Here is a 15,534-nt window from a genome sequence, read left to right on the forward strand (position 1 = left end):
CCATGGACTGCTAGAAGATCAGACACATCTGTGTTGGAAGAAGTATAGTCAGACTGCTCCTTACAAGACAGGATGGCAAGCCATTGTCTCTCATACTTCTGAGATATTTTCAGGAGAGACCAGTCCCTGGAGAAGGACATCATGATTAATAAAGTGGAAGGTCAGCGAAAAAGAAGAAGACCCCCAATGAGATGGAATGGCATAGTGCCAACAGCAGTGGGCTCAAGCTTAAGAAGGACTGTGAGGAGGGTGCAGGACTGGGCCGTGTTGTTTTCTGTTGTGCATACGGTTGCTGTGAGTCAGAGCCAACTCAATGACAACTGACAGCATCTCTCTTGTCTCTGAATTAAAGATATCTTTGAGGGTGTATTTGCATTGTTCTTTCTAAACGTTGTAGCTGTTGTTAAGTGGCATCGAGTCAGTTCCGACTCATAGCAACCCTGTGTAGGGTTTCTTAGAAGACTGAGTTTAAATTGCCCACCTTGTGGTCCAAACGGACCTGATGATTCAGTGCTTATCATACAGCACCATACCAGGACTTCCTTTTTCTAAATAGTATTTCAGTAAATGATGAGTAACTCAAGGAAATATGAGGGGCTTCAAGAATCACATGAAAAACTGGGGTTGAAAGATAATAGAATTTTTCCATCAATCTTTTAAAGGCTCCTCATATATAATTGCTAAATTTGAGTTGAGACTGCTTTTATTGTTAAGACTAGTATTCATTTATTGTATGTTACTTATCATTTTTCTTATGCTTTATTTAGCCACAAAATATATTATTAAGCAGTATATACCCTCTTGGAGACATAAAAATTGTGGATTTTGGAATGTCAAGAAAAATTGGAAATGCATGTGAACTTCGGGAAATAATGGGTACTCCAGAATACTTAGGTAAGAATTTCCTTCTATTTTCTACACCTTTAAAATTTGTATTTAAGCAAATGATGCTCTTATAAAACAATATTTTGCAACATATAATTCCAGGACACTTTTAGTTCAAACATTTGAATGCACTGAAACTCAGTTTTGATGCCTTTATATATGGAGTCCTGGTATAGCGTTGTGGGCTAATGCTTCAGACTACAAAGCTGTTTGAACTGCAAAGTTGGTGGTTCAAGCTCACTAGCTGCTCTTTGGAAACCCTATACAGGGTCGCTATGGGTCGGAGTCGACTCGATGGCGCTTAACAACAACAACAATATAGATCGGTGTATGTAGTGTTATTAAGATATTCAAAACAGTTCACAGGTCATTGAAAATGTTAGTATTAAAGTTTAGTTTTTGTATGCACAGGTTTTATACATAGAAAGAATAAAATGGGTAAAAGGAGACAGGAAGTTAGAAAACAGGAGAAAATGGGGTGGGGAGTAAACTGAGAGAATTCAGTAACCCATTATTGTTGCCCTTGAAGCCCAGTTGTTGGGTAGACCCCACATGCTGGCCCAAGTCCAAAGCTATTTACAGTACAAGCATCTTATTTGGCAGCAGTTGTTAGTACTACTCCTTGCTGCATGTGGCTTTGCGGCTGCTGCTCTAAAATGTGAAGATTGTGCTTAGAGTTGTGAAAGGATGACTTTGAAAAAGCGTGCCAAAAAGAATCTATGATTAGGCATTCTGGGATTATTGTACTAAATTCATCAAATTCCATTAGGTATGTGAAAGGTTTTTGAGCTCATTTAAATATAAAGTATTTTAATTAATAGTAATAATTCTTTTTTTAACCTTTTTTTGTTGTTGCTCAAGTTGATATTCCCATACATGTATTGAATAAATGTACCTCAACAGGACAGGTGCCACTCAGCTAGGCAATGGATGTTCCCCAAACTGAAAAACAAACCAAATGAAAAATCATATGTCTCAAAGGATTTATTAATAAAAATGTTAAACTTTAGAAAACAATTTATCTTTGGAGAAATTATGAAACCAAATTGTGAAACAAGAATTTCATCATCAATCCTGTTTCAGATTTTACTAATTTGAAATTCATGATAATGTTTAGAAAGTGTAAAGAATTTACTTTGTACATTTAATTTTGGCAAATCAATCATCAAGGAATCAATTTCTTAAGAAATTGGGTTTTGGATCGTTTAAGAGGAATATTTGACCTACTTGAAAGTCAAGCATTCCCAAGAAACATAAATTGTTCTGAATGCCACTGTAATGCATTTCATGCTTTCTACACTGATACAGACTTAAATCAGTCTAATAAAAAATGCAAGCTAATTAGTAATCAAGTCATAAACCTAAACTTTTTTAAAGATTCTAGCCCTCTAACATTTTGCTTCTCCATAATTGTTTTTTTCTGAGAGTAATCGTAATAAGTTTGCTTTTTAAAAAACTACACCTATACCTCTTACTCCAAAACTATGGATGCTTTAAAACCATTCAGGGATACAATTTAGCTAATATTACCTGTGTTTAAAAGTTCAGTTTCAGGAGAATTGATGCAGTGCTAAATTTCTACTGACTTTTATACCACTTGACTTTCCCAAAATTGAGTTTAATTCTACTTACATGCATTTAATTTTGTCAGTGTTGAGTTAGACTTTTATTTTATCTTTCAGCTCCAGAAATCCTGAATTATGATCCTATTACCACAGCAACAGATATGTGGTAAGAGTTGGTTAGTTACTAAAATGCCTTTATTAAAATGTAGATTCTGGAGTCCTTGGTGGTGGTGATAGTGTGCCGTGGAGTCGGTTCTGACTCATAGTGACCCTGTACAGAGTTTCCAAGACTGTAAATCTTTACAGGAGCAGAAAGCCTCATCTTTCTCCCGTGAAACAGCTGGTAGTTTGGAACTGCTGACCTTGAGGTTAGCAGCCCAATTTGTATTCTGTCACCATTGTGCTATCAGAGCACTACGATATGCTTGGTTGAAGGCCCACAGGCACTTTGGGATAAAAGTTTGGCTACCTACTCTTGAAAAAGCAACTATTGAAAACCCTATGGAGCATAGTTCTTCTTTGGCACACATGGGATCTCCATGAATTGTAATCATCTTGGTGGCTTTGATAACTTTACTGGGGTTCTTTGATTCCAAATAAGGATGGGGGAAGCAGCAGTCAAGCGGACATATTGGGTTACACTCAATGGAAGACATGATTTGGGGCTAGAAGAACAAAGGACTTATTTGCTTAACAGAAAAATGAAGGCAGACCTACACAAAGGTTTAGTTTTATGATAATACCTCTCTAGAGAATTACGAGTTTTTGTGACTAACACATTGAATATATGATAAGAAATAGAACCAGAATTGTTCCTGGAAGTCAGACTGGGGAACTGACCCATAGGCCAAGTGTAAGAGTTTAGGCTTACTCTGTGATCCATAAAAGTGTTCATCGGTTTTCTATACGAAGGATCCTGTGATTAAATAAGTGGGGGAAACATGTACTATAGTGTTTTTTTTTCTGGTCCTGGAGCTTCAGACTTGTCATGAACATCTCTAAGACTCTGAAAAGTTTTATAGTGAAGAAATGTACCTGCCCAGCATTGTGCTTTGCCTATTTTGCAGACCCTGGGATTCCTGTGAGTCAGAATCCACTCATCAGCAACTGTTTTGTTTGGGTTTCTTTGCCCAGAAGGCCTATTTGCATTTCACAGATCATTGCTGTGCCATGATACACTGTTTGGGAATTCTGTTCTTTGAACAGCTTTTTGTCTTGAAGGACAAATTGTATCTATAATGGCATATATTTTATACATTATATTTTTATATAATTGTCTAACACGTGCATGTATTTCTCTGGCTGTGCTCCCTTTTTGTGAAGCAAACTTTAAGGTCACACAGTTATTTTAGTTTTATAGTATTGTTGCTGTTACGTGCCATCGAGTTGGTTCCAACCCATAGAGACCGTATATAGGGTTTCTGAGGAGTGGCTGGTGAGCTTAAACCGCTAACCTTGTGGTTCAAACCCACTTTGCAGTCCAGCACCTTAACCCACAGTGCCACGCCAGGACTTTTAATTGAAATTTAAATCTGTGGTTTAATTTTGCAAGTCTTGAGGACAGGAATATGCAGAGTATTGATTAAACTTTGTATGACTATTTTAAGATTAACACAATTGTTAACCCTATTCTCAATTGTTTTTCAGGAATATTGGTATAATAGCATATATGTTGTTAACTCATACATCTCCATTTGTGGGAGAAGATAATCAAGAAACATACCTCAATATTTCTCAAGTTAATGTAGATTATTCAGAAGAAACTTTTTCTTCAGTTTCACAGTTGGCCACTGACTTCATCCAGAGCCTTTTAGTAAAAAACCCAGAGTAAGTAATAACATTAATTTGTTTAAATGCTATTATAAAATAGAGAAAGTCTATTATGAAAGATACATTTAAAAAATAATCTAAAGTCATTAGAACTATGCTCTAAGGTAACAGGTAAAATGGAAAGCTGGTAAGAAGGTTCATAAAATAGTAAATCTCTAACCTCATAGAAAATATATAACAGGAAATTTTTGAGTGAAGGGAATATTTGGGTTATTTCTGACTAACGCTAAACATTGAAATTCCCTAAAATAAAGAAAAGTGAAAGGTTTTTATGACCACACTTTCTTGTGAATGACTGTAGATAAATAATTATAGTTATATAATGTTAAGTGCCATCGAGTTGGTTTTGACTCATAACGAGTCTGTATAGGGTTTCCAAGGACTGGAGTGGTAGATTTGAATTGCTGACCTTTAGGTTAAAAGTCCAGTGCTTATCCTACAGCACCACACCAAGACTCCTAGTTATATAATGTTGTTTTTGTTAAGTGCCATCCAGTCAGTTATGACTCATAGCGATCCTGCATAAGGTTTCTAAAGAGCAGCTGGTGGATTTGAACCTCCAGCTTTGTGGTTAGTAGCCCAGTACTTTTCCTACAGTGCCACACCAGAATATATAATAATAAAGATATCCCATAAGTACCTATGAAAGATTGCTTGTCAACTCTTTAAGGATCAGATGCCCTTTGACTCGTGTCTTGCTCACTGGCATCTGCAAGGCAAGAACAGAAAAGGCCAGCTCACCTTTGCTTTACCTAGAATCAACCCTATTTACTTTATTGTGGCCTGACTATATATAAAGTAAGGAGCTCTGGTGGCATTGTGATTTAAGGATTGGACTGCTAATCTTATAGTCAGCAGTTTGAAACTACTAGCAGTTCTGTAGAAGAAAGATAAGGGTTTTGGCTCCTATAAAGATTTACAGCCTTGGAAACCCTATACAGGGTTGCTGTGAGTTGGAACCACCTCCATAGCACATAATCACCACCACCATATATAAAGTGGAAACTAATATATGAGGGGGATAAAGAAAGTTTGTCGAAAAGTAGAATTAAAAGATAATGGAATTTTTACACAAGCTTTTTGAAGCCCCTTGGTAGTGCCTTGGACTGGGGTCCTAGTTACATTGTCAGGGTCTTCTCTGACAGTTACATCGGACTCAGTTTCCTTATCTGTTGTATTAAGATTCAAATTAGAACTATAGGTAGGGTTTCCTTCTCCTTTAAAAATTTTGAAATCATGTTACTTTCATAAAGGAGCCCTGGGTGACACAGTAAGTAAGCACCTGACAACTAGCCAAAAGATTGACAGTTCCAGCCCAGCTAGAGGTGCCTCAGAAAACGTAACCGGCAGCCTGCTTTTGAAATGTCATGGTTTTGAGAACATTGTGGAGCAGTTCTGCTCCAACAAGGGCTTGCCCTGAGTTGGAGTCAACTCTTGGCAACTAACAACAACAGCTCAGAAACCATTTCTCAGCATTCACTGCAATATTATATATGATTTCAAAATGCTGGATGTATCAATCCTGGTTAAATAAATTATGATAGATCTACATAGAAGAGTGATAGTACTGTGATCAATGGAAGATGCCAATGCTCTCTGTAGTGGTGTGTTTGAGCTGTGTTGTGGAATGGGTGAAGAAAACAAATTTCAGGAACTATCAGGTTTCTTTTGAATGTGGATGTGAGTGTGCATATACACATATGTAGAAGAAGTTTCTGGAAGTGGGACTAGGGAATGAGAGAATGGAGAAAGTAACACAGCTTTATGCCTTCAAGGAAGATACCGTGGTATTATGAGTAAGAGCACAGATTCTCGAGTCAAAGTTCCACTCAGCAATACAGTTTATTGTTGTTGTTAAGTGTTGTGGAGTCAAGTCCAAGTCACAGCGACCTTATATAGGATTTCTGAGGAGCAGCTGGTGGGTTTGAGCTGCTAACCTTGTGGTAACCAGTCCATTGCTGATCCTATAGTGCCATACCAGGACTCCAGCTATACAATTTATAGATTATGAAATTGTGGGCCAGATATCAGCCTCTTGGGATCTTACTCCCTTTATGTGTAAAATGGGGAGATCAGTAGCTCCCACTTCCATAGGTTTCCTATGATTATTAGATAATATATTTGAAACATACAGAAAAGTAAATAAGTAAGCATTTAGTAAGTATTAACTCATTATTACACCCTTTGCACTGTTTAGATTTTGTACAACAGACATATGCTATTTGTATAGTAAATGAAAAATATACATATTCTGTCAAACTGCAGACATTAAAATTTTATTTTTAGTTTTAAATTTTCCCTTGGTTTTTGTCTCTCTCTCCCACCTCCAAAAAAGGCAAAGGCCAACAGCAGAAATCTGCCTTTCTCATTCTTGGCTACAGCAGTGGGACTTTGAAAACTTGTTTCACCCTGAAGAAACTTCCAGTTCCTCTCCAATTCAGGATCATACAGTAAGATCTTCTGAAGACAAAACTTCTAAACCTGCTTGTAATGGAACCTGTGGCGATCGAGAAGACAAAGAGAATATTCCCGAGGATAGCACCATGGTTTCCAAAAGATTTCGATTTGATGACTCGTTGCCCAATCCCCATGAACTTGTGTCAGATTTGCTCTGTTAGCACTTTTCCCTTTGACTCATTTAAACTGAATTTGAAAATTTAAATCCACTCCAGTGTGTGATTATGGTTTGTAGCTTCATATATGGCGTGTTTATATTGTAAATGCATTTTTGCATAGAAGAATTTAGGGAAGTGCTTTTATGCAAAAGTTTGAGTTTAAAGCATAATTTCATTTCCTGTCCTGAAATAGCAACTTTGCAGAAAAGAAAATATTTAAATAATAATAATAAATAAAATTTTACATGTGAGTTTATATGTTAATGAAATCAATTTTCAAAGTGTTTTACATATCAGAAAAAAAGTGGTTTGGGTCATAATTGTGTTTAATGTTTTGTTTATAAACTGAGCAAAGTAAAGACATTTTGATTTAATAGTTCTTTTTCCTCCCCACCAAGGTGCGGCTATACCATGCCTCTCTTGACAAAATTTGTTTAGGGAAACAGTGCCAGGTTTAAGTCAGAATGTATACTGTATTCTAGAAGATCAAGAGACAGCTTAGAATTGAAAATATTTTGAAATGACATGTATTTTGAAACTGCATAAAATTTTCATTATATGAGTTCTGCTACATGAAAGAGGCCCTACAAATGTCTTTTGCCTGCTCTCAGCCTACTTAAGATGGCAAATAGTATGTAAGGGTGAAGGTTTTCTGGCTTCCACAGAGAGGAGAGGACACTTTGGTAAAAGTGAATGCACTCTGTCTTCAGTCTGACAAGTGTGTTTATTGAATATTGAAACTAATCACTATTTCTATTATTAATTAACATTAATATTGGTATTAAAAGAACATGTTGACAACTTAGGCAGCTTACAGGATTTTTGATGAGTTCTAAGTTTTAGACTATCAACCAGTCTTTCAGAGTTCTGAAAGTCTGCTTAAAAATGATCAGCACCAGTAGGCCTTTAACACAGTGCTAGGGTCAGCAGTAGTGAGGCTGGTGTGACCCTAACACATAGTGACCTCCAGCTGCTCTCGAGTACTTGTGCAGAATCCCTAGTGAGTGGTGGCTGCAGCAGAAGGCCATCTGCAGTGTCGCCTGGAAGTGTCATTTCCTGGGACCAATGCTATAGAGCAGAATCTTCCTTCAGTTGGCTAACGGTTAAGTCTTAATGGGAGGGACATTTACTTAGTGGGGAATCTTTGATGAGTTTCTACCTGGTGACTATCACATAGTCTGTTATATTATCATATTAAGATAATTGTGACTTCATGATCTAACTATTATATCAAAAGAAATTGTGTTTGGACAAAAAAATGCCTGTGTGCTCCCCTTTGATTCATGTATTATTTTAAAAACTTTATACGTCTTGACATTTTGATAAAACTTTAAATTCTTTAAGCTGAAAAAAAAACCTAAAACAATACTTCATTAATCATTAGGTCAATTTATTTGGCCAAATGGTAAATTCCTGTAACATCTTTAGCAAGTTACTTCTACTTGTATGTGTGTGCATATGTGTATATGTATGTTGTCATTATTAAAGTGCTGTTGAGTCAGTTTCAACTCATAGCGACCCTTGTATTTGTACATGTGTATGGGTGTATGTATATATGTACAGACAGATTAAAATAGAGTCTTTAGACAACTTTCTCTTAGAGATTCTTTGCTCTAGTATGTTGTGCTCAACTCAGGTGCCAAAGAACTCTCTTCTTATAATATGTAAATATGCATTTAGATTCTTTAAGATACAGCAGTTTTTTTGTCCAATAAACTAGCCATTGCTGAAGCAACTTATATTTTAAACTGTTGAGTTGTTTCTAAATTATCAAATATCCATTATTTGCTTTCAGTATTAAGACAATGCAGGTAAATCTTAAATCAGTCCAAAATGAGAATCTGATTGCTTTTACAGATGATCATACTGTACTGTTAAATTTCTAGAGGTATTATGCATATGAAAAACTATGGATCAAGAAATGAAGAGAATTTACTAAGAAATCAATTCTTACTCTCATTCTCTCAAGTTTAAAAAAAAAGAAGAAGAATATTTAGACAGGTCTTTTTAAGTGACCAGAGGCCAATAACACTTAAACTCCCCTGAAGATTAATGTTAAATTGGGAGAATTTTATAAAGTATCATTTGCTTTTTGGATTGGGTCCCTGGATTAGAAATAAATAATGTATACATGACAATTACAATGATCATTTAAATTTTTTTCCACTGTAAAGTTAAAACAGTAAAACTATCATGGCACTTTATAATTGTACTAAAAATCTATAGTAAGTAGTACCTGTTCTCCAGTCATTAATGAGATAGGGTACACGTGCAAGGACAACAGTCAGCATTTTGCTTCCTTATCAAGAAAGTCCTGTGATGAAAAAGTCAGCTGAGTCCCTGATTAGTAATGGAATTGATGTTCATTCTAGCACAAGTTTCTTTTTTCATTTTCATTTTGAACTGGTCACAAGTAGCTCATGGAACCATACTATGTTGTTGTTGTTAAGTGCTGTTGAGTCAGTTCCAACTCATAGCAACCCCGTATAGGATTTCCAAGGAATGGGTGGTGAGTTTGAACCAATCTTGCAGTCCAGTGCATTATCCCGCAGTGCCACAATAGTTAGAACACTCTTGTTATAAAGCAACATTTATAAATATTGATGTTCTATTATCTGTTTACATTTTTTCTATGTATCTTTTAATTTGCAGTTTGATATCTGACTTGGAAGCATGTCCTTGATTTTTGTGTAAACAATTGTATTTATTTTTATTTTTTTTTAGTTTGCAGTTTGATATGTGACTTTAAAGCATGTCCTTGTTAATTGTTGTGTAAACAATTGTACCTTAATTTCAAAACTGCTTTAAAATTAAGTTAACTTTCAATTTGGGGGATTTTTATCAATTTATAATTTTATAAAAGTATTTTAAAGAAATTTAACTCTCATTTTAAATTTGGTGTAAATTACAATTATCCTGCCATCTTAACTCTCATTTAATAATCATGTTGATTAAGGTATATGGAAAGACATTATTATAAATATACCAGTAAAAAAAACTTTTATTATATCAACTCACTTATTCTTTTGGTTAAATATTAAAAGGCAGTTTTTTACATTTGTGTGTGTCTTCTGTTAAAATTTATTTACAAAATTATTAAAAGTTTGTCTGGAGGGTCTAGTTCTTGACGCAGATCCTCTTGAACTCCCATTCCAATACAGACATATATATTAATTAAGTCCCGTCCATTGTAAAGTCTACATAAATTTGAAGGCATGCATGTTCATTCTCTGGCAATAATACATACTTCTAGAAAATGTCAATGAATGACAAATATGCTTCATGTTTTACAAAGATGCATAAGGGATTCTTCAAGAAACTTAAAATATGGTTGTGGAATAAGATACATGATAAAATTATAAATCACCATATAGGCAAAAACTGTGATGATGAGAGATATGGTATGCAGAAGTGAACAATTAATTGAATGTGTAAGGAGGAGAAATAATATGTGTTAGGACTTTTAAACTGTGCAATTTCTCTTCCAGGTTACATGTCTTGTGCTCTTCTTCTGGCACATAGGCATTGGTTTTAGATTTTTCTCGTTAGCCCCAATTTTCCTCCTGTGTACTAACCGTTTTACATATTGCCTTTATTTGGATACAAGTATCTTCAAAAGCAAGATACGTAAAATTATGATCATATTTTGTCTTTCAGTACCATCTGCTTACCCAAACATCTAGGCTCTGGGCTACCACCCATAGTTAACATAGCCATATTCGCCTGCACAATACAAAATAAACATGAAAAGAAATCGCTCTTTTTATATATGTATATTTTTCCTCATCTTCCTCCTCTTTATTACATCCCTTCCAGTTTGTCATTAATTGCTATCACTTTCATTTCCTTAATACAGGGGTGGGGAACCTTTTTTCTGCCAAGGGCTATTTGGATATTTGTAACATCATTTGTGGGCCATACAAAATTAGCAACATAAAAATAAACCTGCTATATTAGGTCAAGCACTTAACTCACCGGTTAATGTGATGGCTTGGAACTGAGTTTGTCTTGGCAGGGCCAGACCAAATGATTTCGCGGACCCGATACGTTTCATGGACCATACATTCTCCACCCCTGCCTTAATACCTTGGCCACCCCCTTTTCTTCTAACAGCTCCTCCTAGCACTAGCATGATTGAGATGGAAGGGGAGACCTGCAGGAGATGGCAGTGCAGTGTCACAAGCTGAGGGAGAAGTGAATCTCATCTGAATTGCCTTTGTCTTAACAAGCAATTTTCCAAGAGGAAAAAAGTCTAAGAAAGGATCATTAGATATAAATCCACAACAATGCTAAGCTTGCAAGCAGTAGGGAGAATGATGAGAAGTTGGAGCCACAGGTACAGTTTTCCAAACATCCTGGAGGGAGAAGGGGTGAGTAATAGAAGTGTTCAAACCTTTTTTAGGATAGGAGTACTTGAAAATGTTTGTGAGGAAAGAAGAGGAGTCCGAATGGAGGCAGCAACTGAAGTGAGGGAGAGTGAAAGGTGCCTGGATGATAGAAAATGTCAGAGAAAGTAATGAGATCAAAAGTACAAGTAAGAGAGATCAGCACTGGCTAGCTGAAAGAACTTCTCACAGTCAAATATGAAGACACAAGGTAGATGACCGCAGTATGAAAAGTCATGATAGCTCTGATCAGCTTTCTTTTTTTGCATTCTTAACTACCTTTTTTATGGTTAAATATTTTTAATCTTTTTGTTGACAACTTATATAGCCAAACATGCACACCAGTTCAAGTTTCTGCATGTACCTTTTACTGAAATTGATTACATTCCTAGAGTTGTGCAACCTCTTTTCTGACTTGTTCGTACAGTATAAACATAAGGTTCCTAGCTAATTTTTTCAGTTACTGTTGCAAGTTTGATCTCAAATACATGTTTTTTGTTTTTTTTTTAAATGTTGTATTGTGAATTATGTGATCATTTACATGGGAGAACATTAGCTTTACATTCATCCTATCGGATAGTGTTAACGTTGCCATGGTTACAATCCCCTCCATGCATCATTGACCAACCAAAGGGTATACCCTGCAAGCCTTCCCCCTGGTTGTCAGCACACAGCCCCTCTCCCTGTCTTGGTCTAGAGTTCCCAACTGCTCCATCTCTCCACGTCATCATCTCTGCCTCCATCTCTGGCGTCACTTTCTCTGGGTAAGGTCCAGCATTCTGCTCTTCTCCCTTGATGGTCCCAAGGCTCCTGGACTGCAAAGTCAACCACTCCCCTCCTTTTGCTACAAAATGTCTACCTTTACATTTCCAACCCTCACAGTCAGTCCTGATAGTAATTATTCACGATTGTACAATGTGAGTGCTATCCACATCTCCTTAAATCAGTCACGCCCAGACAGATTGGATACTACTCAGTGGAGATTCTATCTTCCTCCGCGCCCTCTGGACCAAGGCTCCCTCTTGAAAGCTTGTAAGCCAGTCACTTCTTGCCTTTGTAGCTCCCCCATTTTGGGTAGCCAATGTCTTAAGTTGCCCATCCCTGTCTACCCTGTGTATTGAGGGGGTGGGAATGATCCTCACTTGTTCCTTCTTTTGAGTTACTGAATAGGTGTAGGTCAACTTCATCAAATTGTATCAGATTATTCTTTTTTTCATCTTCTTTCTTCTTCTAGTTGAACTCTGATCATCCAGTCATTGAAGCCAGGTCAAGTAGGTATTATCTGCAAGTATAGGTGTTCTTGTGAATATGCCCTCTCTTCTGGATGCTTCATTCTCTACTCTAGTCCTCTGTGGCTATGTCACTGACTCTGGGCCCAGGATCCTCAGGTCTTGCCAGACTATTGGCCAACCAGATCTCCACCCAGGTTCACAGGAGTCTATTGAATGTGGTTGGACTTAGCTTGCAGCTTCATTGCTGTTTTTCCCTCACTTATCTGTGACCAACATGGTCACTAGTCACAGCATGTTATCTGCTTGTGTATTCCCACTGAGTCTTAGTCTTGGGAGGGAGTTTGCCCTGAGGGGATCCAACCACTTGCCTTGATGTCTCCTGAGTGGGCAACTTGCTTATTCTTGTAGTAATCAGTCAGATTGCTGTTATTGTTTTGTATTTTTCCTATAGGTTTTTCTTTCAAGAATTATCTGCTGTTCTTCTAGCCACTCCAGGCTGGTCCTTTCAAGTGGAAATTTCCCACAAAGATTGTGCATGGGGTTCAGGATTTTACCTATGGTCTTATGTAATGCAGAGAGAGGCTCCACAGGAAGCCTCCTTCACTGGGCACATTGTAGCCCCATTTTAGGTATTCCAATCAGTTATAGGCAGAAGACAGACTTACAAGTTTTCTATGGTGATATTTCTACCTATTCTTTTCTTTCCCCCTTAAGTGTCTATTTTATAATGATATTCAAAGGAAACCAAAATTCAAATGACAGCCAAGCATCTTAACATCCTTTCCCCTGTTTGGCCCATTCCAACCATGCCTCAATCCTTGTATCCCAGAGCCCTGTTGTTCCAAGTTTGTGCATGCATCTGAATTTACCTCTGTCCCACTTAGCCCATACAAACCTGCCTAATTGTTCTCCCATCTGCCTTGTTCTTCCATTCCCCTCCCTCTTCTTGTGTATTGCCCCCCTCCCTGTACCCAAACTATCCTGTGTCTGTTTCTGAACTTGTGCTCCACCTTTCCCTCCCTCCCCTCACCTCAGCCCCATCATCCTGGTAACCAGCAAAGAATCCACACACACACACCCTTTTAGTATGGGTTCTTTTTCTTAGAATTTTACAATAGTGGTTCTATGCAGTACTTCTCCTTTTGTGACTGGAGCTCTGGTAGCGTAGTGGTTACGAATCGGGCTGCGAACTTAAGGTCAGCGGTTCGAAACTACCAGCCACTCCGCGGGAGAAAGATTAGGCTTTCTACTCCCGTAAAGATTTACACCCTCGGAAACCCTGTACAGGGTCGCTATGGGTCGGAACCGACTTGACGGCACTTAACAACAACAACAACAACAATTTCACTTAAGGAGCTCTGGTAGCGTAGTGGTTACGAATCGGGCTGCGAACAGCAAGGTCAGCAGTTTGAAACTACCAGCTGTTCTGTAGGAGAAAGATGAGGATTTCTGCTCCTATAAAGATTTACAGCTTTGGAAACCCTGTACAGGGTTGCTATGAGTTGGAACCGACTCCACAGCATATAACAACAACAACAGTTTCACTTAACATAATGTCCTCAAGGTTCATGCATGTTATGTGGTAGCTTACAGCTTCCTTGTTCTTCAAGATAGGAGACTATTCCATTGTGTGCATGTACCACAGTTTGTTTATCCATTCTTCAGTTGATGGGCACTTAGGCTGTCTGCATCTTTTTGCTATTGTAAATAGTGCTGCTATGAACATTGGTGTGCATGTGTCTATTTGTGTTATGGCTCATATTTTTTGTGGGTAAATACCAAGTAAAGGAATTGCTGGATCATAAGGTATTTCTATTTCCAAGCTTCTGAGGAAGCGCCATATTGCTTTCCAAGGTGGTTGGACCATATTGCAATCACACCAGCAATGCAGGACTGTCCCAGTCTCTCCACATCTTTGCCAGCATTTATTGTCCTCTACTTTTTTGATCTTTGCTGTTATATCTGGTGTGAGATGATCTCTCAATGTTGTTTTGATTTACATCTCTCTAATGACTTACAGAATAATTGATGCCTTTGAGTTATGGTGTTGGAGGTGAATATTGAAAGTACCATGGGCTGCCAAAAGAACCCATAGATCCATTTTGGAAGAGTGCTCCTTAGAGGCCAAGATGGCCAAACGTAGTATCTCATACTTTGGACATATTGTCAAGAGGGACCAGTTGCTGGAGAAGGATATCATATTTGGTAAGGTGGAGGGTCAGAGAAAAAGAGGAAAACCCCCAACGAGATGGATTGGCCAAGTGGCTGCATCAATGAACTCAAGCGTGGCAACAGTAGTGAGGTTGGCCCAGGATCGGGCAGTGTTTCGTTCTGCTGTGCATAAGGTCACTATGGGTCTGTACCGACTCAATGGCACCTAACAACAACAACAATGACTAGTTAAGTGCTGTGGAGTCGTTTCCATAGTGACCCTGTATAGGGTTTCCAAGAAGCGGCTGATGAGCTTGGACCACCGACCTTGTGGTTCAAACGACTTTGTAGTCCAGCACATTAGCCAACAGCACCTAACAACAACAATGGCTAGAGATTGTGAACATTTCTTCATATGTTTGTTGGCTGCCCGAATCTCCTCCTTGGTGAAGTGTCTGTCTGTCCATGTCCTGTGCCCATTTTTTAAGTTGGATTATTTGTCTTTTTCTTGTAGAGTTGTTGTAGTTTCCTATATATCTTAGAAATTAGTCCCTTGTCTGATGTATCATTGCAAAAGATTTTTCCCCGTTCTGTGGGTTCCCTTTATACTCTTCTGGTGAAGTCTTTTGATGCACGTAAGTATTTAATTTTTAGTATGTCCCAATCATCTATTTTGCCTACTTTTGTTTGTGTAGTTTTCAAAATGTTTGGTAGTCTGTGCATTCCCTGAATTAGTGCCCTCACATTTGTCCATATTTTTTCATTGATGGCCTTCATAATTCTGGAATTCACATTTAGATCTTTAATCCATGTTGAGTTGGTTTTTGTATAAGGCATGAGGTAAAAGTATTGTTTCAATCTTTTGCATATC

General features: G+C 37.6%; 1 protein-coding gene across 1 annotated transcript in view; it reads left to right on the top strand.

Moving 5' to 3' along the window:
• STK17B (serine/threonine kinase 17b) overlaps nt 1–7,176 on the top strand; it is a 43,902-nt gene extending 36,726 nt beyond the window's left edge. Inside the window, exons 6-9 of the mRNA XM_006862017.1 lie at nt 768–894; nt 2,568–2,616; nt 4,098–4,277; nt 6,616–7,176. Coding sequence (XP_006862079.1) covers nt 768–894; nt 2,568–2,616; nt 4,098–4,277; nt 6,616–6,898 — 639 coding nt within the window. The 3' untranslated portion in view covers nt 6,899–7,176. The remainder of the gene's footprint in view (nt 1–767; nt 895–2,567; nt 2,617–4,097; nt 4,278–6,615) is intronic.
• Nucleotides 7,177–15,534: the final 8,358 nt, after the last annotated feature.

The sequence above is a fragment of the Chrysochloris asiatica genome, unplaced genomic scaffold, assembly GCF_000296735.1.
Source record: "Chrysochloris asiatica unplaced genomic scaffold, ChrAsi1.0 scaffold00045, whole genome shotgun sequence".
Classification (NCBI taxonomy): domain Eukaryota; kingdom Metazoa; phylum Chordata; class Mammalia; order Afrosoricida; family Chrysochloridae; genus Chrysochloris; species Chrysochloris asiatica.